The sequence below is a fragment of the Mycotypha africana genome (genome assembly GCF_025528875.1).
Source record: "Mycotypha africana strain NRRL 2978 chromosome Unknown BDF20scaffold_4, whole genome shotgun sequence".
NCBI lineage: Eukaryota > Fungi > Mucoromycota > Mucoromycetes > Mucorales > Mycotyphaceae > Mycotypha > Mycotypha africana.
The window spans coordinates 2,241,825-2,263,203 of NW_026515728.1; the positions used below are offsets into that span (position 1 = coordinate 2,241,825).

Here is a 21,379-nt window from a genome sequence, read left to right on the forward strand (position 1 = left end):
ATGATATCTTTAGATGGGTTGAATCAAACATATTTGCACTGCAAACAGATGGCTATGATAGTGCTTTCCACAAGTTTTATCTTGTTATTATTAGAATGCTTTCGTATATAGTTTGTCCTATTCTTAGCGAAAATGCATAAAAGAAGAAAATTTATGCATCTGATTCATTTTCTTAGTTGGGATTTCTACGTTACTGATATGATCAAAGCTCTGCTTGACTTTCCTAATAAACAAAATATTCAATTTTTACAAGACGAGAAGACAATGATTAAACAGCAAACTTTTGTTGGCTGATGTGTTATTGCCGAGTGCAAACGTGGAATTATAAGACCTTCTGTGTACTTAAACAGGCATTTTCGGTTTGCAATACTTGTTGTCTGTACGATCATAGAAAATATTGTAGATAAAGTGTTGTTTCTCAAAAGGTCCAACGAGTAAGCCAGAAGCCATGCTATTTACTTGGCCGAGGTAATTTTTTTGATAGTTCTTTCAAATAGAACCCTTACTAAATACTTAAGCTATTCCAATGGAATAAAACCTGCGTCAGTCGGCTGCTTCAATCGGTTAGATCCACTATGCTAACTATAATCTGTCAAAAGAGAATTAGTGGACGAGTTATCAAAGATAAATGAACAAATGTGTAGATCGCATTCTTTTATTCCCTTCCATTTAGTCCTTGCGCTAACAATAAGTGTACCATTTAAAAATGCACTGGTCATCTTCATGACGCTTCAATATAGAAGATGATGGGATTTCGGTTCAAAAGCGATCAGGAACTCGCGTCTCAGTAATAAATTTTATTCCTTGTATAAAATTAAACACCTTTTCTAGCCCGACGGAATTCTACCTTTTTCCGCTTTTTGCTATTGTTTATTTTAGCAGTTGGAAAGTGAGATCACTTTGAAGAATAAAGTTGGATCTCTAGATTTTGTTACCATGTCAGCGTCAAACCCCTCGCTCGTTGAAGAGTCAAACCTTAGAGTTTTGAGCATACAGTCTCATACGGTAAAAGAGAGAAATGAAAGCTCCAAAGTGAGGATAAAGCTTGACTAAGTACTGATAAAACTTTAGGTCTCCGGTTACTGTGGTAAAGTAACGTATATTTGTGCACAGCGAAGAACATGGCTTATACATGCGGAGAAGTTGACACCAGAATGCCTTTCTTTCTTTTTCTTTGATTAGGAAACAAAGCGGCAGTCTTTCCGTTACAGTTACTAGGCTTCGATGTTGATATTCTAAACACAGTTCAGTTTTCAAACCACACAGGTAAACTCCAGTGCCACTGTTTGTAGTTATACACCCCTACCTGACATGGTTTTACTACAATATAGGGTATCCTTCATTCGCTGGTGGTCGTCTAACCGCAGAAGAGGTCCAAACTTTGTTCGATGGCTTGGAAAAGAATGAGTTGACTGAAGATTATACACATTTGCTGACAGGTGATAATTCCAAAGCTTTTTTAATTTGATAATATGTCTTCTTACTCGAGTTTTTTTTTTTTTTCTTTGGTGGCGGGATTATATAGGGTATATTGGTAATTATTCTATATTGGAAAAGATAGAAATGATGGTCAAAAAGTTGAAAGAACAAAACCCTGATCTAATCTTTGGTAAGGAGAGTTATTTATAAAGTAGATATATAAAGGTTTGGCTTGCTTTCTAACTGTATAAGCTCTTCTCGATGCCATAAAGTCTGCGATACAGTTATGGGAGATAATGGTGCTTTATACGTTGCCGCTGAAATCGTACCGCTGTACAGAAATATCATGCGATATGCCTATGTTGTAACACCAAATCAGTTTGAAGCCGAGTAAGTCTCTATGTGCATACAACGGAAACAGATGTGACGGACAAGGTTGAATTTAACTGATTGCGTATATACATAGAACTCTGTCTGAAATGAAGATTTCTTCATTGGAAGACACGCGACAAGTAGCCAAAAAACTACATGGATTAGGGACTCCCAATATAGTGATTACATCATTAAAATTACCACTAAAGCATGTGCCTCAAGAAATCCAGTTCGAAAATGAAAGCACAGACGAATCACTTTATTGCTTCACTAGCCAAGAGTTACCCAATGGTGAACTAGTTCAGCATTTAATTTCCTTCCCTACTTATCAAGGTTACTTCACTGGTACTGGGGACCTATTTTCCTCACTCATTGTACCTCGACTACAAGAGTCTATGCGGAATAAGACACGTCATTTCCTAATCGAAGCCGTGTATCGCGTGGTTTGTAGTGTCAACGCTATTACAAAAAAGACGTGGTTGTATCAACAGGAGTATATGCAACAGCGTTACGGAAATGAAGCTTCAGAAATAAAGCCTAACGAAGCAAAAGCAGTCAGGAGTTGCGAGCTGCGACTAATACAAAGTAGAAAAGAGATTGAGCAATCAGATTTATTTAGAGAGGTTGTAAAATCCGTCCAAGTCTAAATGATCATGTCATCACCACTGTTGATGTTTTTTTATCTTTAGGAATAAACAAAAAAAAAAAAAAAAAAAAAAAAAAAAGACCCAAAAAAACGGGCCAATTAAAATTGCTTACTTTTCAATGCGTGCATTGCATTAGAAAAAAAAAATAGCCTTTGTCGCAAAAAACTTCTCTTTTTTTGTTTTCTTATACTTCCCGTTCACTTCAATTACTTCAATTGTTGTATAATTTTGCAGCTCAACGATGGGTTCCACTTTACCGTACAGTATTCAAGACGATATAGAAGCCAAAGAAAGATATGCAGCTCAACAACGATTGGGACGAGGTGGTTCAAAAAAAGTTCGTTTATGGACAGTGATTGCCATCGTGTCATTGACCACACTCTTACTGGTGAGTTACTACGGTACAACGATCTACAGTGATAGTGTATCACCCATGTTAGAAGAAGATACAACCGTACAAGTGTTAACAACAGCAGAAGACAAAAAAGCCAACAACAAGAAATTGACAAACAGTAAAAACAACGAAGCCGTCAAATTTGATAAATCAGAGGCAGCTCTTGAAGAAAAAGCGGATATAAAAGAAGCAGAACTTGAAGAACAGCTAGAAGAAGAACTTGAAAAGGAAGCTGAACAAGAAATTGAAGAAGAAATCAAAGAAGAGAAGGAACAAAAGCAGAGAGAGAAGAATCAAGAAAAAGGATGGACCTTGGAAGACGAGATCTCTGGCTTGATTCAGAAGAACACATTGATTGTGTTTTCTAAAACTTATTGCCCGTAAGTTAGACAAGAGGAGGATAGTGCGTGTGGGTGTATGTGTGAGTCTATGTGTGAGTCTATGTGTGAGTGCATGTGTGAGTGTGAGTGTGCGTGGACGTGGACGTGGGCGTGGGCGTGTGTGTGCCATGGCCAACTGCCAAAGACTGTTTGCATATGTGCGCATCAAAAAAAAAAAAAGAGGATTAAAAAGGCGAAATTGTTGGGGAACATCCAATAAAAGGTCCGTGAGTACCTCGGAAAGAGTCACATAGAAAGCTAATTTTTCCACGTTGAGCAGAAAAGGCGGGGTATCAAACAAAGAGATTAGTATAAAAAGTGGGGATTGAAAATTGGCAAGGATAATTGGGAACGATAACCTTTCCTCCGTGTCTAATACTATATGTATATAGATTTTCAAAGAAGGCGAAGAAGATATTAAATTCTTATACATTAAAAGACAAACTAAAGGTCGTTGAAGTTGACAAGAGAGGTAAGGCTTCATCCTAGAAATCTGAAAAAAAGTAAATTATGATGACGTTTTTCTTGAAAACCGTGTGTAACCTGCCTGTGCACTTCCTTTTGCCTTTAATCATTGATCTTACAACAGCCGATGACTTTCAAGTGAAGGCAGTACTTGATGAAATCTCTGGAAGGTCCACCTTTCCTAACATTTTCCTAAAGGGCAAATCTCTTGGTGGATCGCAAGAGTTGGATGAATTACATAGAAGTGGAGAACTCAGATATTTATTGGATGAAAATGGCCTTTTGGCCGCTTAATAATAACCAATCAACAACCTTAACTCTGTCATTTTTAGTCTATATTTCACAAATCACATTACAGCAGACCAAGTTAAGGGGTAGACCACTAAAAGAGAAAATGAATCTCTCTCTAACAATGATTACTACCTTTTTTTCCCAGTTACTTTCTTTTACTATTAAACTGTTTTATCTTTGTTTTATTCGATCCAGATAATTTTGCGCTTATAATAATGTTGAAAAAAGGATCCTCTGGCTCTAAAATGCTTTCTATAAGCTTGCTGGAACCCATTGTGTTTGTGGGTTCCAGCTTGGAAGCATCGCCGGTGTTAAGGGGAATCGTGAATATACATACAACTCAATCATACACTTTGACACGGCTTTACCTGAAATTCAATGGAGTTATGAAAGCGACTTATAGAGAAGGTGGGGGGTTTTTCTTACAGTCATACAGTGCGTCTTTGCTCCTCGTCACTTAACCAAGCCTTTTCTTTTTTCTTTTGAAATCCACAAAAAAAAAAAGTAGAATTGAAGCACAAAGATCATCACAAACTGGTCGCTTCCGAGCGTCAATTCTTATATCCAGCGGCTAATACTAATGGTGAACGCTCAAGAACAACAAAGCCTTTGATTTTGGAAGCTGGCATCACTCGATTTGCCTTTGAAATGCCTTTACCCGCTGGTATTCCCGAAACTATGAACGGTTCTCAGATCGGTGTTCATCATAATCTCACCGTATGTTTGGACTATCGACGACCCATAACTACTATTTCACAGTATATGCTTCCTGATCAACGATTGGACTTGCACGACGAAGTCAAAAGAGAAATCATCTTAGCGCGTATGCCCGACAGCGGCATGCTCTCCGGTGAAAATCAAATGCCAAACATAGACTCAAATAAACACTTTTCCAACTGGTGTCAATACCGCATTACAATGGAGAAGAAGGCTGTAGCTACTGGCTCTCAACTACCTATAAAAATAGAAATTGCTCCCACAGTCGAGCATTTAACGTTGAAGCACTTCTTTTTGCAGTTGATCGAAAGGCGTACTATCACCGTAATTGATGCTTTAGGTCGGCCTCAAGAAAGAACTTCGCATTCAGTAATTTTCTTGCATCCACCAAAAGACACTACACAGCAGATAATAGTACCGAATACACCCATAAAGGGTGTCTGGGAAGGGAACTGTGTCTATCAAATCCCTAATAATGATAAAGTCATGACCCATTCATCACAAGCTTATGCTGATTTCAAAGTGACCCATATGTTACTTGTGACAATTGTGGTCTCTGTACCCCATTTTAAAAGAAGAAACATGCTTCAGTACTTCTCTAGCAATTCAAACAATAACAATAGTCGTGACAGCAAGACATTTTCGTATCAAACACCTATTGATCTTGTGAATGGTGATGTGTTTCAAACATGGGAAATGGCCAAGTTACCTTCTTATGACAATAATCCAATGACCTCTGAGGAAATAGAGAAGTTAACTGCTCATGGACTTCTCAGCGATTCACCACCACCAACCTATGAAGAAGCTATACTCTACCATTAACAACTCTTTTACATTAGCATGAAATATATAGATAATACATTCATTCTAACATATTTATACCAGTAGCACCTTTGCCTTTATATTCGTTTTTATTATTTATTCGATTTGTAAATTTGCCAAATAAAACAAATCATTAACGAACCTTTTACATAACTGCATTTTGAAAAAATATCTATAAAAATCTGTGCGCTGGGGGAGAGAGTAGTTTCACGAATTATCAATACAATGATAGACGTATCGATTCAATGGACTGTTATCAATCAATTATTCAAACATTATTTGGCAGTAATTACATAGAATTTTAGTATCTGAATTTAGAACCTCAAAGAAGCAAACGCAAGAAGACTACCGGCAGCTCTAAAGAAGAACGACAAACTTGAAACTCGTCCACAATATCATCGCGTGTTTTATTTTTATTTTTTTCCAAGTCAGTTCGTGTACGTGTTTTTAGGGACAGTTTCTTAAAATTTAAATTGATTTCCCTTTTCTTTGCGAAAACTATTTATTGCTGATCAACTTGCCGCCCTGCCAATGCTTTTCACTGATGTCATTTCAATCTATGCTTTTGCTGATGGCAGAACTGTTGCAGCCTATAAAAAGGATGGAAGGTCGGTTTTTCCTCCGAGAAACAAGAATAAACAGAATGGAAAAGTGTTTGATACAATGATCTATAGACAATTGACGTACACCCTTTTGCGTACAAAGAGAGTTAGTTATAGGAGGCACGGGAGGAGAAGGAGTAAAAGTTTACGAGACAGATGTACCGGCGGATGAACAAGACTATCTGCATATGGAAATAACAGAGCATGTAGACGATGTGAACGCTGTAGCAACCTCAGTAAGTTTATATATATCTTGAAGCCTTAGGATCGCAGAGACTAATCGTAAAAATCCTCCTATACAAGTCCACAGGCACTTTTGCTTCTGGTGGTAATGAAGGTTGTGTCTATTTGTATACCGAAGAGAACCAATTTGGAGGTGTTCTTGTTAGAAGTTCCTTCCCTGTTCGCTCGCTTTCTTTTCATCCCGATGGTTCCAAGATTGCAATTGCTACAGAGTAAGCTTTCGTTATACAAGTGCGTACTCTTCAATACTTGGATGATGCTTACCTACCTATATCAACTCAACTAGCGAAACAACAATTCGTATTGTTTTATGTGCAGATAATTCAAAGATCGTTACAGCTGAAGGTCACTCCAGCCCTGTAAAATCACTGACTTATGACTCCACAGGCGACTACCTCGCTTCCTCCGATATTATGGGAACTGTACGACTATGGAACGTATCCCCTTCAGAACCAGCACCCAGATGTATTAAAGTACTTCCCAGTTGCAGTTATAGGTCTGATATGGAAAGCTTACTTCAAACCACCGTTGCGTTCAGCCCTGATGATTCATCTTTTGCATTCCCTGGTGACAACAATGATATATGTGTTTACAGTAAATACGACTGGGAACCCAGTTACACCTTGGCGGACCAACATACACAGCCAGTCATCACATTTGCTTGGTCACCGAATGGAGTCTATTTAGCGAGCTCTTCTTCGGATGATTCAGTTGTGGTTTGGAATACAAAAACCAGAAAGCCTGTACATAATGAAGTAGTCATTGCTTCAGTGACAAGTATTGTTTGGTCTCCAACCAAAAATGAACTCACTCTGGTACATAGGAATGAAATCAGTATGGTTTATATTCAGGTACTCATCAAAAAGGTATTTTTTTGTAAATAGACAGATGCTCGTGGTCAGTTTAGAATTTGGAAGGATGTTATACCTCTCGACCAACCTGACCATCCTCATCCGGCTGCTCCGTTGAAAAAACCAGTGATATTAGAAAATAAGAAAATAAAAACGGAAAAAAACAACGCAACCAAGAAAACTGGCAGCAGCAGCAGTAGCAGTGACATTGGAAAACGAAGCATTAATAGGCTGCTTATTGACGAAGAAGCATCAGATTCAGACGAGGGAGGAGAAGATACAGATATGCTGCTAGAAGAAGCAGGAGAAGACGTAGATGTCGACGACGACGATGATGAAGAACGCGAGGAGGGTCTGGAAGAGAATTTCGTTGTTGATGACGATGGAGCTGGTTATGCAGAAGCAGAAGTAAACGAACTGAGTGCCAATGGAGGAAGGGTTCAACAAAGATTGAATCTAGGTAATATGCATACGAGCCACCTTTTACATCAACGTCAAACAAAGTTAGAAGAAGCATTTGAACTACCAGCCGTTTTCCAACCTGGAGAAACACCTTATCATAAAGCGGAATCAGGCAAAAGTTTTGAGCCTGCACAAGGCGAAAGACGCTATATGGCCTACAATTTAGTAGGTGCTATTTCCACTATATTCGAAGTAGACCACTCTATTATCAATGTTGAGTTCCATGACCAGTCGCAATATAATAATTTCCATTTCACAGATATGAATCAGTTTACACTAGGAGCGCTTAGTTCAGCCGGTACAGTGTTTGCGGTAGAAGCCAAGAAGCAAATAGTGACGGAAAAGAAGAAAGATGAGTTGGACGAGTTATTTGATGAAGAAGCTGACGATGGACAAGAAAAAGTCCAAGAAATCAACTCAATAATTTACTTTCGACCTCACCGACTTGGCTCAGAGAAAGACTGGACACATCATATGCTTCCCGACGAAAATGTCACTTGTATTGCTATCAATAACTCATCCGTTATTGCCGCTACATCCTTAGGGCATGTACGCATATTCTCCATCTCAGGTGTGCAGCGTTTTATATTTACTTTGCAAAATGTTGTGACAATGGCTGCCATGGCGGATCTTGCCTTGGTGGTTTATACACCCGGTCCATCTTACAATCAGCAACAAAATCTCCAATACATACTCTTAAATACAGATACCAACGAGGTTTTGCAGAAAGATACAGTGCAGATGACGACAGACAATGAAATCGTTTGGGTAGGATTTTCCGAAACAGTACAGGCAGTAACCTACGATACAGCGGGCGTTTTGCGCATTTTACACAACCAACGCCGTCCTTTCCAAGGACGATGGATACCTGTGTTTGATAGAAAGCTATATATGAGATCCCACCAAAAACAGTCAGAGACATACTGGCCCGTCGGTGTTTTACGTGATCGTTTTATGTGTGTTATCCTGCGTGGTCAAACAACTTACCCTTTCTTCCCTCGACCACCAGTGAAAGAACTTCCTTTGCAATTACCTCTATTAGATATGGCCAACGAAACAGGACAGCTAGAAGAACAGATATTGAAAACGGAGGTACGCGCACGACACGAACGTGATGAAGCTGAAGCGACACAAACAGAGGGCGACTATCTAGAGATCTTCCGTGATGCTGAAATTGAGATTGATATCGCTGTGCTGAAATTGATTAATATTGCATGTAAAGCAGAGAGAATTTCAAAGGCGGAGAACCTCACATATATTTTACACACACCCGAGGCGATTGATAAAGCGATAAAGATTGCTCTTTACCACCGTTATACCAGCTTGGCGGAAAAAATGACAAATATTAAAGAGGTATTGATTTGCACGGAAGAAAAGGGCAGGAATTAGAAATTGACACTTTCATTTTCCTCTATCTAGGCCAAGTTTATTGATGGACAGACAATACACCACAAAACATTACAAGATTCAATCTCAGAACTTCCTACTGTGTATGGATCTACTAAGCCTACTCTAGAAGGAGATCTTGCATTTGTTAAAAGGGAGAGGGAACAAAACAGTAATAAACGGGATATGGTGGATGCAGACGGAGACGAAGAAATGATGGAAGCCCGCCAGACTGCCAAAAGACCTAAACCATTTCGATTTTCTAACCTAGAAGATTAACTGAAAAATATCTCCAAACGATATCGACTCTTATATATTGGCATTATGTACTAATTTATCTAATACTTTTCACACAATTGTAATATAATAAAATTGCATTTTTCAAAACTTTATCAAATTGGTATTGAAGCAAATACTTGTTGTGTCGAGGCCAAACGTTTTAGCATGTAACGGTTTCAGATAAGAATCTTCGGCATATAATAGTATACCGGCCTAACACTCCTCTGTTCGCGCTAAACCCGACATAGAAACTTTAGTTGTCACCAGTAAACGGGAGAAATAGAACAATAATTAATATTAATGCTATAGCTTTGCGGCTTATGCGCTCACTCCATCCTAACTCAATTGTGTACATTGAGGAGTAATCTAATAATATTAACAAACATTTGTTGCGTAAATAGCCTACAAAACCGACCTTATAGGGGCTCCAGCCAACTCTAAGGACATGTTCAATTGTGTGATTCACACGGATGGCTTTGCTGTCACTTTCTTTTTTGTCAGGGCTAAGAAAAAGAACAGTGACATACCTTTGCTTACACTTGAAGATTTCACTCGCGATGAAATTGAACGGTACTTCGTACCGGTTACTGTGGATCCTGGTCGCAATCAAATATTCACTGCTGCTGTAGGCTACGACAGCGTTCATCATCAAGTTCGCTCATGTAGCAAAGAGGAACGAGCCAACATTGCTGGTTACACCAGGCGCGCAAAGAGGCAAAGAGACGTCAATGCGGCCAAAAATATGCTTACTATTGCAAATTTCGTATGGGAACACAATGGCCACTCTGAAATTTTCTCTCACCATCACCATAGCGAAAATGGTGCTGCAGGTTCTATACCGACGGCTTGAAGAATTTTACGTGTTTAGGTGAGTTTATCTTGTGAAATTTCTCATTGTACATTTCGGAGGTTTTATTAACTGCTGCTTGACGTTACTACATACTCAAACAGGGTAGATATTCTGTGCTTTGGCACAGTATATTTACCTTGTTTGAGGAATAGTAGTTCGCACATTTGGCATTGAGCATTTAGACAGAAAAGGTATGATCCCAAAAACTATACTTCTCATCCAAAATATTTCTTAAACTAGTCTGAATTTTAATTGTAACATAGTCTCAATTTAATAGCCATTTCGTGCGAAAGTCTAGCGAAAAAACAGTATTGCGGTCCGAATTGCTGGCCGGGTCAACCCCGAAACGTGAAAATGTCAATCCTTTGTATTAAAATCAACAAAGGCAATATCATTTGGAAGCTTCTTTAATCGTATTGTATCCTTCGGGTTAAATCGTTACTTGCGAAATAAAACATTCTTTTCCTTCATCCATCTATCTGATCATCAACCATGTCTGCCGAACTCGCTGTCGTCTACGCCGCTCTCATCCTTGAGGATGACAACATTGAAATCACCGTAAGTTTGCAATGTCCAAATGCTTATTGCAGTCCATAGAATTAGAACTAGGGAGATGCCGATTTGTTTTGCAGCCAACAAATATTCTAATAACGTGTTTTGTAATTCAACGATTTTAGGCTGACAAGCTCCAAACTCTTGTCTCTGCTGCTGGTGTTGAAGTTGAGCCTATCTGGTTCTCTCTCTATGCTAAGGCTCTCGCTGGTCAAGACCTCAAGGCCCTTCTTATGAACGTTGGTGCTCCTGGTGCTGTCCCTGCTGGCGGTGCTGCTGCTGCTGGCGGTGCTGCTGCTGGTGGTGATGCCCCTGCCGAAGAAGAGAAGGCTGAAGAGAAGGAAGAGTCCGACGATGACATGGGCTTCGGTAAGTTGTTGACACTTTACACTAGTGATATAACTGCAATTAACTTACCTGTACTTTGAAATTTAGGTCTTTTTGATTAAATAAGCCATCAACTGCAAAAGATAGATCTTTGATGTTTGTATATAATGAGGATATCTAACAGCATGCTTTATTGCTTCTGTGTATATCTTACATTTATGAAAAGAATAAATTGCTGTGGAGACACTTCATTATATATTGAAGCTCACCCCTAAACATACAAAGTAGAAGAGGAAATACATGACAGTTTTTCGGTTTTTTTCTGCGATCTGGGAAGATAAAGAAAAACTATTGAATTTTCGCTGGAGTGTGCCAGAGAAAGATCCATAAACATTACGCTATAAGTGATGTTGATTGCTAATAACTGTCACGTAAAAACGAACGGTCGTCCGCTCAATGTTGATGACGATATTGGAATAACCGAATTCAGTGGTAATCCACTGAAATGTATAAAGCTTTGGTTTTATCGGACCAGACATTCCGTTTAAAGCTATTGTTGTTTAGTGACAGCGTCCGAGCAGCTTATTTCAGAGTACCTTGTAGGTTAACCATGTGCGTACAAAAGGAGGACATTTTGTCCTCGGGTTGAATGATACAGACAATACAAATCTGTCGTTATTTAAATTATATTTTGCTGGTTTCGCACAATTTTATTCATGATACAAGTGGATTTACGTCTTTTCCCCTCTTTCGTGAGTACGAAGCTGCAAATTGTCAACTGGCAATTTTTATAATATGCAGCTGAATCTAACGGAATGCATACAGATATCAGCAAAAGAGGCATTAAACAACCCGCATTTTTCATCGAACTATAAGGAGGAGGCAAATGCAATCATTGGTTATAACCTTTGCAATGATAAACAATACCCAGTTTCAATTGATTTAGTTGAACACATATCAAAAATTTGCCACATATATTTTCATGAACTCATTAAAGGAAGTGGCCTCTATTTTCCTGTCAAAGAAGTGAAACCGCAAGTAAGTTTTGTGTTTTCTAGTCAACTGTAAGCTTACCCTAAGAAAAATTATCCATTTGAAGGACCCAGCATTTGTAGAATATATGACGAACTTACGTGCAAAGCAACAAGAAAGAGAATACAAGAGCATGATTGCAGATGTTATCAGTTCTAATGATCAAAAGTTCAATTTGGGAATCCAATCAAACGAATTAAGAGAAGTGAAAACTCATATTGCTACCATATTCAACATTTTATTTTCAATGGTCGCCGTTTACATTGCCGTTTACAAAGCATCCACGACGATGGTGGATGATCTTGGCTGGGTACATCGGTTCTGACTTTGCGAGTAACACGTTATTGTTGCAATTACTAACGTCCATTTACACAATTATATAGCGAGTTTTATTGGCACTAGGTGGCGCTTTTTTTATTGGTATCGTTGAGGCGATTTTGTATGCGAACTACGTTCACACTGCTGCATCAGACAAGGGGAAGAAAAAGAAAAAGAAAAATAGATTAACTACACTGTAAATATATTGAGGTGAAATTCAAATGTAGTGGCAAAGAACTTTGCAGATATCGTAAATCGAAAATCATCTACGGTTACTATTCTCATATTGTTCGATCACATCATCAGCTTCATCAAACCCTTCATCGTCATATCTCTCCAAATCTCTGAGAGGCTCATCATCATTCTCCGAATAAAACTCTTCATCGTCATCGTCCTCATCTTCGGTAAGTGAGTCATCATCGTCAGGTCGTAGGGGTCTAGTTTCAGGATCCAGTTTCAAACCACCCATTGTCAAAGATATTTCATCAGCTAAGCTTTCACTTGGCGTTGATTTACTCGTTTCTGCGCTTTCTCGCACAAGTTCCATCTTTTTCTTCAGGGTCGCCAGTTTTCTATCCTTTTCATAGGATTCCTGCAGTTTGAGTGACTCATCTAAGCCTAACATACGCGTCTTCCTCTATAAAATCCAAAAATTTCAATCTTAAGAATATATCCTTATAGTGCTATATTGTTTTGATTGATATACCCCAAGCGTTACATTATCCTCAGAATCACTCATTGATGAAGATGCATTTTTTGAGGCATTCGCTTTTAATAAACTTGAAGACATATTTGATTCATTAGAAACCTCGTTCGACTGGTTTATAATTTGTTTCCGCATATTTGGTCGTTTATTATCAGCTAAGGAGAGATGAGATACACCTTTCGTAATATCAGCCGCTTTCGGCTTCAATAATTGTTGTAGTTCTTGTAATCTAGCTTTAAGTTTCTTTCCGCCATCAGGTAGCTTGATATTTCTTTGCAAATAGATCATTAAAGCACAAAGTCAATAAGATTGATTACGGATGAGTACGGAAGGCGCGATTCTACAATCTTACGGATTCTGCAAAAGTGAGGCGATCTTGTCGCATTGATCTTGTAGATCTCTTTCTTTCTCATTACTAGTCGAAGACGGCTGTAATGGTGATTTTGTTGACTGATAGTTTTGTTGGCTTGCTCTTTTATGCTGATTATTCATAACGGTCCAGTTAACGTTGTATTTTTCAATATCCAAAAAAAAAGGGAAAAAAAAAAAAATAGTCGTAGAACTATTGCATGAATGCAGTTGAAGGCGGAGTCGGTCGAGGCGCAACGAGAATTTCACGCATCCTATAGACAACATCTGCTATGTTCATTTATTTGTTTGTTTGCCAACTTTCAATTTTGCCCATTGAAAAGCAAGCTTTTTGAACAACTCTGTTAACATTTGAAAGGTATCCAAACAAAAGGTTTTCCACACTCTAACCCTCTTATCAAACTACTGGAATTAATGCCTGCATGTGTACCAAGAATTACAAAATAAACTACAAGGCAGCTGGAACAGGAAAGATTCAAGCATTCCACAGGAGCATATAGAATATAATACATTCTCTGTATTAGGCTGTCCTCTTTCTCTTCTTTTTCTTCTTGCTTCTACCTTTCATGCACTCAATCATTATTCATAATGACAAAAATCGGAACAGCACAAAATAGAATAATCTTTCGAGACGAAGCCCTCTGTATCTACTGGAAAATGGAATATAGCCAAGCAAATATCGCTTTTTGTAAGAAGAGGTTGGCTGAAATGGATCCCGGAGGAATTCTTTGGCTTTGCTACAGTGACAATCCCGAAAAGCCCACCCTAATTTCAGCTAGTTTGTTTGAAAGTAAGCCTGGTGTATATCACTTGTATCCTACATTCGCTGCGCCTTATTGAGAAACCATTCCCCTCAAACACTGGTAGCCATCGAGAAATTATCTCACTGGCAAACTTAATTACTATGCTCCTTCTTAGAATAATTCCTCGAATATTTAAAATGTTCTTAAATAAATTGTAGGAAATCAGCCTCAACAAATCTAGACTTTAAGCCTTCAACTACCTTTTTCTTTTGTTCGAACTTTCATTGGATAGCTTACGATTGAAAGCTTGAACAATACTATATGTCTTTCACATTTATGCGAATATAGTATCTTTGTGCACTAATTTATAGCAGGGACTTCAACATGTCTGCAAAACTAGACAAAGGAAGGCTTCATTGTCGCAGAAAATGTACTTTTTGACTGCATTATTATACAAAGGTGGCTTGAAGCTTTCCATTTTGATTGCTATCATTATCACTATTATTAAAACCTTCGTCTGTAACAGCATCGCCATCATCTTCAGCAATAATTTTGTTGCCTAGTTGCTTTTGATTCTTTTCCAGATATATTGATTTTCTCTCTCCTGTTACTACCTTGCTGGTAATAATGACATGTTTAACAGTAGATGCTGGGGTATCGTACATAGGGTCCAACAACAAGTTTTCCATAATTCTCCGTAAACCTCTAGCGCCTGTCTTCTTTTCAAGTGCTATTTTTGCAATATTATTCAAAGCAGATCTGCTAAATCTAAGATTGACCTACAGTACTCCCCGACTTAATATTACTCTGATTATAGTTACAGCAAGTCACGTAAAGTGTCTTTTACCTTATTCAATGAGAATAATCCTTGATATTGCTTTAGTAAGGAATTTTTAGGTTCTGTTAGAACTTTAACCAGGTCATCTGATGTCAGGTTATCCACAGAGGCAATCACAGGTAATCTTCCAACAAATTCAGGTATCAAGCCATACTGGATAAGATCTACGATAACGGTAGTCAATGATAGCTCTATGTTCGTATATATCCTTATATACCTGATGGTTCGGTCAGTGTCAATGGTTGTACAGCTCGCTTTCTGCCATCATGAGATTCCATTTCAATTTTGTCATTTTTGTCTCCTTTCCCACTGATAAGCGCATCAAAGCCTATTGACTATCAAAAATATTAATGTATGCACAGTTAGAAACCAAATTGTTCAGTAGCTTATCGTTCCTATACGCATCTTTTACTCACCCCTTTGGCTACTCTGTTTTGTATTATCTTCTCCAATCCAACAAAAGCACCACTCAATATGAATAATATGTTACTGGTATCCACAGAATAGGTTTCGCCTTTTCCATTACTTGTGGCTGATGTAGGATGATTGATGTTATTTCCAGGTATGCCAGGCATGCTAATTCCTCCTTTTCTGCCATTATCACCGCATTGACTACCATTTCCACTAGCACTTGTACTGCTTCCATTGGGTGGTCCATGTTGATGATAGTGCTGGTGGCTATTAGATTTTTCAGTTATATTCACAATAGTTCCTTCCAACATACGTAATAGAGATTGTTGTACACCTTCGCCAGACACATCTCTTGCATTGGACATAGTGTCCGATCTTCGTGCAATTTTATCAATCTCGTCAATAAATACAATACCCATTTCTGCTTTTTTCACATCATAATCACATGCCTGCATATATGTAAAGATATGAAGCACGGGATCAGTACAATAATTGCATATGTTGATTTTATAGTAACTAATATCCTCAATTACCCGTAATAATCTTTGAATGACTAGCTCAACGTCTTCTCCAACATAACCTGCTTGAGTGAAAGGTGTAGCATCTGACATTGAAAAGGGGACCTGAAGTATTTGGGCTAGTGTTCTAGCCAACAACGTCTTGCCCGAGCCGGTTGGGCCAATCAATATGACATTGCTTTTATCATACATTATTATTCTGTTTTTATCGTCTTTGTCCTCCGCTATAATTGCATCTCTTGTCGTTTGATCGTGTAGTTTGTTTATTATTGCTGCTCCGGATGAGCTGTTAGTTGTCTGAGGGTTCTCCCAATTTCGTCGATATTGTTGTTGACCTAAGTTATGATGATTTCATAAGCAACCCTTATTATGAACTGATACTGTATTCTATACACATACCGTTAGCAGTGTTTTGATTGGCGGATGGCAGTCTGTCAGCAGGTACAAAATTGGATCCCATGCTTTGTATTGGTGTATTACGGTTACCTTTCTCGTGATAATATTCGTAAGGTAAGGTTGGATGGTGATGCTCGACAAACAATTGTTGCTGTTGTTGCCGTTGACGTTGGTACTGTTTGTGCTCTTGTTGTTCGTATTGACGCATCACATTCAATCTGACTCTGTTATAGTGATTGAATACTGCTACCGCTAATGTTTTTTTAGCCTTAACCTGACCGATAACGTAATCATTCAGATGGCTTACAATAGTTCTTGGATTGAATACAACGCTCGAGTCTAACTTATGAAAACGTCGTCGCTGAAATACGTTACTATGCAAGGCTTTATTCATATGAACTAATGTGAGACGTGAGGAAGATTGATGGAAGAATCTGGACTCCATGGTATGTTTGCAAAAAAAAAAATAATATTGAAAAAAAGCGACGAAAAATGAAAGAAAGAAATACGGGGCAATGAAAACTAGAGAACGTTGAATTTATGCTATTGTAAATTAACGTGTAACCATTTGCCAGTTCTGTTCCTTCAACTTAAATCTTATCTTGGAGATGAAAGTGAGTTTCTCAAGCATCTTCTTGAATGCATCTTTGCTATCATCTTCGTCATCATAAAAGTCATTCAGCCAATCATATCCGTATAAGTCTTCTGCTACTGCGAGCAAATCTCGACATGACTTTCCGCTTTTATTATTTCCTTGGTCTTCATACAATATGCCATCGTAGACAGCTGCAGCAACAATAGCTAATCTCCTATCATAATCTCCATTTGGATCTAAAAATTGCTGTAAATAGTAATCTGGGCATTTTCCATACTGCTCCGTTAGAAGTGCTAATAAGGCTAGTGATGCCTGCAGTTTGTTCAACATCAAATGATATTTATCCATACTGTTATCACTTATAATATTGCCGCTGCCGCTGCCATCACTACTATTGCCTTCATATTGATGGGATAATACTGCACTTCCTTTGCTCAAAGCCAAAGCAAACATTCTACGAAGAATAGACAAGTATTCCACTTCTCGATCCAGTTCAATGTCGTAATGAACGTCGCTGGCTTCAGCATCTTCTTCACCTTCATCCTCACTACTACTATTACTGGTACTGCTGTTTTGCTGACGTTCACTCAATATGGTTTGCTGAGGGGCAAAAGTTTGGCGTGCATTAATACGGTTATGGTATTCATTGTCGCTATCTACAAAAAGCTGATAAAATGCACTGGTCTCGCTTAATGTCCTGAACAAGTCGGTAATATCGTCTGTAGTCGGAACTGTATTCGTTGTAGTGTTTATATTGACTTCTTCTGAGTAGTTAAAAGTATCTGATTGGTTCGTTCCTTCGACTATAAAAAAAGCATTCTGTCTAAATAGTGGTATTGGCCCAAAACTATCGTCGATGAATGGCATTCCAAACGATTCCTTGAATGGCAGTGGTTTTTTTTTCTTTTTTATATGCGAAATAGCAGAAAGATCAAACAAAATATTCTGGAACAGCTGAACCAAATAAAAAACTGAAAGAGGAAAGGCATTTTAAACTTCGCTTTTGCATAAATAAAATCTAACTTCAGCTTTCCCTTTATCCTTCTGAACAAAGTATGTCTAGCCTTTGCTTAACCTTAATATACTCATTTACACGCTTGTGATAAAGTTTTGGCATTCCGCTTCAGAGTACTGTTTGAAATATCATACAGTTCTGCAGACGAGTTAGACGTTCCTGAACTGATAAAATATGGCTCCGACTGCACTTCTCATCTAATGAAAATCTTCTTTGCAAAGTATTTGAACCACCTGGCAACCGTCTACCGTACTATATCATCTGCTAGTTGAGCTAATCATGAGAATATATGTATCCCCGAAAAAGACGGATCGTTTTGGTTGCGATGCATTTTGCTAGCGTTTCATACTTATTGTAACAGATTGTTGATTTATCATCCCATATTTATGCAGTAAAACAGGAGGGAGTTCTCCAAACATACCCTCTTCCATCAAGACATTGATCTCAAACTAACGAACAATTCATAACCTTTTTCCAACAAAAGGCTATCAGTAAACGATACCTTTCAAAGTAATAAACCAAATGCTGTATTGTAATAGACAAGCGAAGAATAGAATACAGGAGAGAAATAAATGAAACTAAACTGACAAAATATAGAGAACATGAGCACTTCCTTTACAATGTCGGTTTCTAGCCCATTGTTCTAATGAAATTTACAAATTACAAAAAAGGCCGATCTAGTTAAAAACGACCTCCGCGGCCACCACGGCCTCCACCGCGGCCACCGCCACGACCTCCAAAACCACCACGACCTCCTCCACGTGGGGCACCACCTCGACCACCAAATCCTCCGCGGCTACCGCCACGACCTCCAAAACCACCACGACCTCCTCCACGTGGGGCTCCACCTCGACCACCAAATCCTCCGCGACCTTGATTACCAGTAGGTTTACTCACTAAAAAACCGAAAATACGTTAGTTTAGTCTATGGTTGTTCTTACTTGATCAAAAGCTACTACCCAATCATTTCTAAATTTAATTTACCTTTTCCAACAGTCTTTGGCTTTGGCAAGAAACGCTCCATTGGTAATAGTTTATCTGTGCCGATATACACTTTATCATCAGGTTTGAAAGATTTAGCTACCATTCCTTCTTGCATTTTGACAGTAAAATAAACTTCATTTAAAGGGCCTAAAATTTCATCTACTTTGCCAATTTGCGATTTGTTTTCGAGGAAAATAGGTGCATTGAAATACGGAATCTTTGGGTTAATTGATTTGCAAACCATTTCACCTTCACAGGCATGCATAAAGGACCCCATGGCTGAGGAGCGGACGAATACAATAAAAAGTTGATTAGTTTACAAAAAGTAAAATAGTTGTCAAATAAGAATAGACGTACGAACTACTTCAGCAGGAGGACCTTGTGAAGCGCCACCAAAGCCTCCGCGACCACCTCCACGGCCTGTGCAAACACGAATGTAAGAATTGCAAAAGTGAGTTGAACAACGTTTAACGAGTCATTGTTGAAAATTGGTTAGTCTTGAATTTCTTACCTCCACGAAATCCGCCACGACCGCCGCCACGGCCACCACGTTCACCAAATCCACCTTTACCCATTATAAAATGTTAATAAATGTTGTAGTAAACCAATTGAAGGGTTAGGGCTTTTCTTGGTTTTTTTTTTGGAACTGACTGTATCAAATCAAAAGAAATATATTCTAAGCCATGGTGACTGCTTAAAGGATATAAGCAAGATTTCAAATCCATTGTTACCGACAGTATCATTATCGACATATTGAGTTCCTTATACGTTCAAGTACCAGGTATATTACAACGCATGCCATAACTGATGTTCTTGTGTTCTTGTTGACAATTTCTATTGCTCGCATCATGATATGTTGCATTCTCTTAGGGTTGCTTTTTGTTAGACGTTTTAATTCGAGCGTTTCGATTTTTAAGCCCAGTCTTTTGATCCAGCTTTGTGTGTGTGAGTCTCATGCGCTTGAGCCAGCAGGAATGGGAAGAGCACTATTTTTCTAAAAGTGGGGGCCGAAAGGCCATCCATTCCTCCTCTTATTATCCTTTATTCATAATGGTATGTTGCATCCATCCATCCATCTAATATACCATATATGAATGTTGAAGAATTGTAATTATACTAAACCTTATGTCTCTGCTTTGATTGTTTTTACATAACATAGGTCAAGCGTACTAAGAAAGGTAAATTTCTCTTTCAACATTGAAGACACATTCGTTAGTGCGACCCATGTAATCGAACTACTTTAGCTAATCGAAATTCACATTTTGTACATTTTAGTCGGAATTACCGGTAAATACGGTACCCGTTATGGTGCTTCTCTCAGAAAGACCGTTAAGAAGATGGAAATCACTCAACATTCCACTTACACCTGTACCTTCTGTGGTAAGGACGCTGTTAAACGTACTGCTGTCGGTATCTGGAAGTGTAAGGGTTGTAAGAAGGTCTTAGCTGGTGGTGCTTACTCTGTTTCGTAAGTATATCAGCTTGATAAGGATTAGACATTGTTAATTATGATTTGTTTGAATTAACTCGTCTTTATCAAAATTAGCACTGTTGCTGCCGCTACTGTCCGTTCCACCATTCGTCGTCTCCGTGAAATGGCCGAAATCTAATGGATATTCACATATTTACGTGTTTTTCTTTCGCTGAATACATTTACAAACACACGCCAAAGACACATAATATACAGATCATTTATTGATACAACGACCGATGCCAAATTACATTTATTGAATAAAGTGATTTTGGACGCACAACAACAGATTACACGCAATGAAAACGTTGAGAGAAGTGAAAAAAAAAGAAAATTTTGTTGATCATCTTTCGCTGAGATCCGAACACAATGCAGTTCATGAGTATAGTTTTAAAAATAGTTGAACTATCATTGAGAAAACGATTATGCTTTTTTCTATTAGACAACTCGAGACTGCATCTTAAAAAATCCCTATGCCTCTGTATTTTTTGTAAAGACATGGCGCTACGTAAATGTAACAAGCTCCTTAACTTCTGCAATAGGTACTGATAGTGTATGTTTTACTTAACGGAAATATGGATGTAAACGAAGGTGAAAAGGATAATGGTTATTATTGCTGGTAGATATCCAGCAATGCATTTAGCACGTATTGAAGATAAGGGGAAATGATGCAATGCCATAACTATTGAGGCAAAGTGCAGTTGGAGGGATGTTGATTTCATACAATCTAAAGATATCAGAGTTAAGTAAAAATGGTTTCTAGCCATATTTTTTTTAGACTTGCCACATATTACTCTACATTCAAGTATAACCAAAAGATAAACCGTGAATTAACACCTTTTCATGCCGAAGCATAAACTTCTAAGCGATATAAATATAGTATTTTTGAAATGGCTTTTACACAACGTAATTGATGTTTATCTT

At 38.3% G+C, this 21,379-nt stretch overlaps 12 protein-coding genes across 12 annotated transcripts; 8 read left to right on the forward strand and 4 right to left on the reverse strand.

Moving 5' to 3' along the window:
• The first annotated feature begins 775 nt into the window (after positions 1-775).
• On the forward strand, positions 776-2,498 carry BDF20DRAFT_867108 (Ribokinase-like protein). The gene is made up of 7 exons (XM_053080879.1): positions 776-1,005; positions 1,072-1,087; positions 1,183-1,266; positions 1,332-1,439; positions 1,526-1,609; positions 1,692-1,809; positions 1,886-2,498. The coding sequence occupies exons 1-7, from the start codon at positions 937-939 to the stop codon at positions 2,436-2,438; spliced, it is 1,032 nt and encodes a 343-aa protein (XP_052937687.1). The 5' UTR covers positions 776-936; the 3' UTR covers positions 2,439-2,498.
• Positions 2,499-2,521: 23 nt separating this feature from the next.
• BDF20DRAFT_867111 (thioredoxin-like protein) lies at positions 2,522-4,116 on the forward strand. Its single transcript, XM_053080880.1, has 3 exons — positions 2,522-3,212; positions 3,605-3,684; positions 3,802-4,116. Exons 1-3 carry the CDS (start codon positions 2,680-2,682, stop codon positions 3,969-3,971), a joined length of 783 nt encoding a protein of 260 aa, XP_052937688.1. The 5' UTR covers positions 2,522-2,679; the 3' UTR covers positions 3,972-4,116.
• BDF20DRAFT_1000407 (uncharacterized protein) lies at positions 4,117-5,669 on the forward strand. Its single transcript, XM_053074594.1, has 2 exons — positions 4,117-4,376; positions 4,474-5,669. The coding sequence occupies exons 1-2, from the start codon at positions 4,184-4,186 to the stop codon at positions 5,505-5,507; spliced, it is 1,227 nt and encodes a 408-aa protein (XP_052937689.1). The 5' UTR covers positions 4,117-4,183; the 3' UTR covers positions 5,508-5,669.
• A 334-nt stretch (positions 5,670-6,003) lies between these two features.
• On the forward strand, positions 6,004-9,448 carry BDF20DRAFT_867118 (uncharacterized protein). Its single transcript, XM_053080881.1, has 5 exons — positions 6,004-6,345; positions 6,413-6,564; positions 6,639-7,167; positions 7,237-9,018; positions 9,085-9,448. Exons 1-5 carry the CDS (start codon positions 6,298-6,300, stop codon positions 9,328-9,330), a joined length of 2,757 nt encoding a protein of 918 aa, XP_052937690.1. The 5' UTR covers positions 6,004-6,297; the 3' UTR covers positions 9,331-9,448.
• A 327-nt stretch (positions 9,449-9,775) lies between these two features.
• BDF20DRAFT_835086 (uncharacterized protein) lies at positions 9,776-10,180 on the forward strand (the record flags this gene model as incomplete). The annotated part of the gene is made up of 1 exon (XM_053078807.1): positions 9,776-10,180. The coding sequence occupies one exon, from the start codon at positions 9,776-9,778 to the stop codon at positions 10,178-10,180; it is 405 nt and encodes a 134-aa protein (XP_052937691.1).
• Positions 10,181-10,546: 366 nt separating this feature from the next.
• On the forward strand, positions 10,547-11,181 carry BDF20DRAFT_987356 (60s acidic ribosomal protein-domain-containing protein; the record flags this gene model as incomplete). Its single annotated transcript, XM_053085238.1, has 3 exons — positions 10,547-10,738; positions 10,858-11,101; positions 11,168-11,181. Exons 1-3 carry the CDS (start codon positions 10,673-10,675, stop codon positions 11,179-11,181), a joined length of 324 nt encoding a protein of 107 aa, XP_052937692.1. The 5' UTR covers positions 10,547-10,672.
• Positions 11,182-11,854: 673 nt separating this feature from the next.
• On the forward strand, positions 11,855-12,025 carry BDF20DRAFT_810491 (uncharacterized protein; the record flags this gene model as incomplete). The annotated part of the gene is made up of 1 exon (XM_053076601.1): positions 11,855-12,025. A coding segment is annotated over one exon (171 nt), but the record flags the coding sequence as incomplete, so codon positions are not given.
• A 646-nt stretch (positions 12,026-12,671) lies between these two features.
• BDF20DRAFT_835089 (uncharacterized protein) lies at positions 12,672-13,607 on the reverse strand (the record flags this gene model as incomplete). The annotated part of the gene is made up of 3 exons (XM_053078808.1): positions 12,672-13,046; positions 13,116-13,386; positions 13,468-13,607. 3 exons carry the CDS (start codon positions 13,605-13,607, stop codon positions 12,672-12,674), a joined length of 786 nt encoding a protein of 261 aa, XP_052937694.1.
• Positions 13,608-14,547: 940 nt separating this feature from the next.
• Positions 14,548-16,932, reverse strand: BDF20DRAFT_475107 (P-loop containing nucleoside triphosphate hydrolase protein). Its single transcript, XM_053075535.1, has 6 exons — positions 16,394-16,932; positions 16,010-16,329; positions 15,482-15,925; positions 15,283-15,400; positions 15,075-15,229; positions 14,548-15,006 (listed from the first exon to the last, which is right to left on the reverse strand). Exons 1-6 carry the CDS (start codon positions 16,833-16,835, stop codon positions 14,677-14,679), a joined length of 1,809 nt encoding a protein of 602 aa, XP_052937695.1. The 5' UTR covers positions 16,836-16,932; the 3' UTR covers positions 14,548-14,676.
• An 11-nt stretch (positions 16,933-16,943) lies between these two features.
• BDF20DRAFT_912625 (uncharacterized protein) lies at positions 16,944-17,852 on the reverse strand (the record flags this gene model as incomplete). The annotated part of the gene is made up of 1 exon (XM_053083974.1): positions 16,944-17,852. The coding sequence occupies one exon, from the start codon at positions 17,850-17,852 to the stop codon at positions 16,944-16,946; it is 909 nt and encodes a 302-aa protein (XP_052937696.1).
• An 871-nt stretch (positions 17,853-18,723) lies between these two features.
• BDF20DRAFT_867148 (H/ACA ribonucleoprotein complex, subunit Gar1/Naf1) lies at positions 18,724-19,636 on the reverse strand. Its single transcript, XM_053080882.1, has 3 exons — positions 19,496-19,636; positions 19,342-19,404; positions 18,724-19,263 (listed from the first exon to the last, which is right to left on the reverse strand). The coding sequence occupies exons 1-3, from the start codon at positions 19,557-19,559 to the stop codon at positions 18,956-18,958; spliced, it is 435 nt and encodes a 144-aa protein (XP_052937697.1). The 5' UTR covers positions 19,560-19,636; the 3' UTR covers positions 18,724-18,955.
• Positions 19,637-20,258: 622 nt separating this feature from the next.
• BDF20DRAFT_817825 (60S ribosomal protein L37a) lies at positions 20,259-20,594 on the forward strand (the record flags this gene model as incomplete). Its single annotated transcript, XM_053077291.1, has 2 exons — positions 20,259-20,452; positions 20,531-20,594. Coding segments are annotated over 2 exons (258 nt in total), but the record flags the coding sequence as incomplete, so codon positions are not given.
• Between the last annotated feature and the right edge of the window lie 785 nt (positions 20,595-21,379).

Bases quoted from the DNA above. Each gene is read 5' to 3' on its own strand.
- BDF20DRAFT_867108 (XM_053080879.1), top strand. From the start codon at position 937: ATGTCAGCGTCAAACCCCTCGCTCGTTGAAGAGTCAAACCTTAGAGTT. The intron at 1,610-1,691 runs GTAAGGAGAGTT...GATGCCATAAAG, and splicing joins AAACCCTGATCTAATCTTTG to TCTGCGATACAGTTATGGGA. The intron at 1,810-1,885 runs GTAAGTCTCTAT...GTATATACATAG, and splicing joins CCAAATCAGTTTGAAGCCGA to AACTCTGTCTGAAATGAAGA.
- BDF20DRAFT_867111 (XM_053080880.1), top strand. From the start codon at position 2,680: ATGGGTTCCACTTTACCGTACAGTATTCAAGACGATATAGAAGCCAAA. The intron at 3,213-3,604 runs GTAAGTTAGACA...ATATGTATATAG, and splicing joins TTTTCTAAAACTTATTGCCC to ATTTTCAAAGAAGGCGAAGA. The intron at 3,685-3,801 runs GTAAGGCTTCAT...ATCTTACAACAG, and splicing joins CGTTGAAGTTGACAAGAGAG to CCGATGACTTTCAAGTGAAG.
- BDF20DRAFT_1000407 (XM_053074594.1), top strand. From the start codon at position 4,184: ATGTTGAAAAAAGGATCCTCTGGCTCTAAAATGCTTTCTATAAGCTTG. The intron at 4,377-4,473 runs GTGGGGGGTTTT...AAAAAAAAAAAG, and splicing joins GAAAGCGACTTATAGAGAAG to TAGAATTGAAGCACAAAGAT.
- BDF20DRAFT_867118 (XM_053080881.1), top strand. From the start codon at position 6,298: ATGGAAATAACAGAGCATGTAGACGATGTGAACGCTGTAGCAACCTCA. The intron at 7,168-7,236 runs GTACATAGGAAT...TTTTGTAAATAG, and splicing joins CCAAAAATGAACTCACTCTG to ACAGATGCTCGTGGTCAGTT. The intron at 9,019-9,084 runs GTATTGATTTGC...TCCTCTATCTAG, and splicing joins AAATGACAAATATTAAAGAG to GCCAAGTTTATTGATGGACA.
- BDF20DRAFT_475107 (XM_053075535.1), bottom strand. From the start codon at position 16,835: ATGGAGTCCAGATTCTTCCATCAATCTTCCTCACGTCTCACATTAGTT. The intron at 15,926-16,009 runs GTAATTGAGGAT...ACATATATGCAG, and splicing joins TCATTCAAAGATTATTACGG to GCATGTGATTATGATGTGAA. The intron at 15,230-15,282 runs GTATATAAGGAT...CCGTTATCGTAG, and splicing joins GACACTGACCGAACCATCAG to ATCTTATCCAGTATGGCTTG.
- BDF20DRAFT_867148 (XM_053080882.1), bottom strand. From the start codon at position 19,559: ATGGGTAAAGGTGGATTTGGTGAACGTGGTGGCCGTGGCGGCGGTCGT. The intron at 19,405-19,495 runs GTAAGAAATTCA...GTGTTTGCACAG, and splicing joins TCGTGGCGGATTTCGTGGAG to GCCGTGGAGGTGGTCGCGGA. The intron at 19,264-19,341 runs GTACGTCTATTC...TCCGCTCCTCAG, and splicing joins TCCTCCTGCTGAAGTAGTTC to CCATGGGGTCCTTTATGCAT.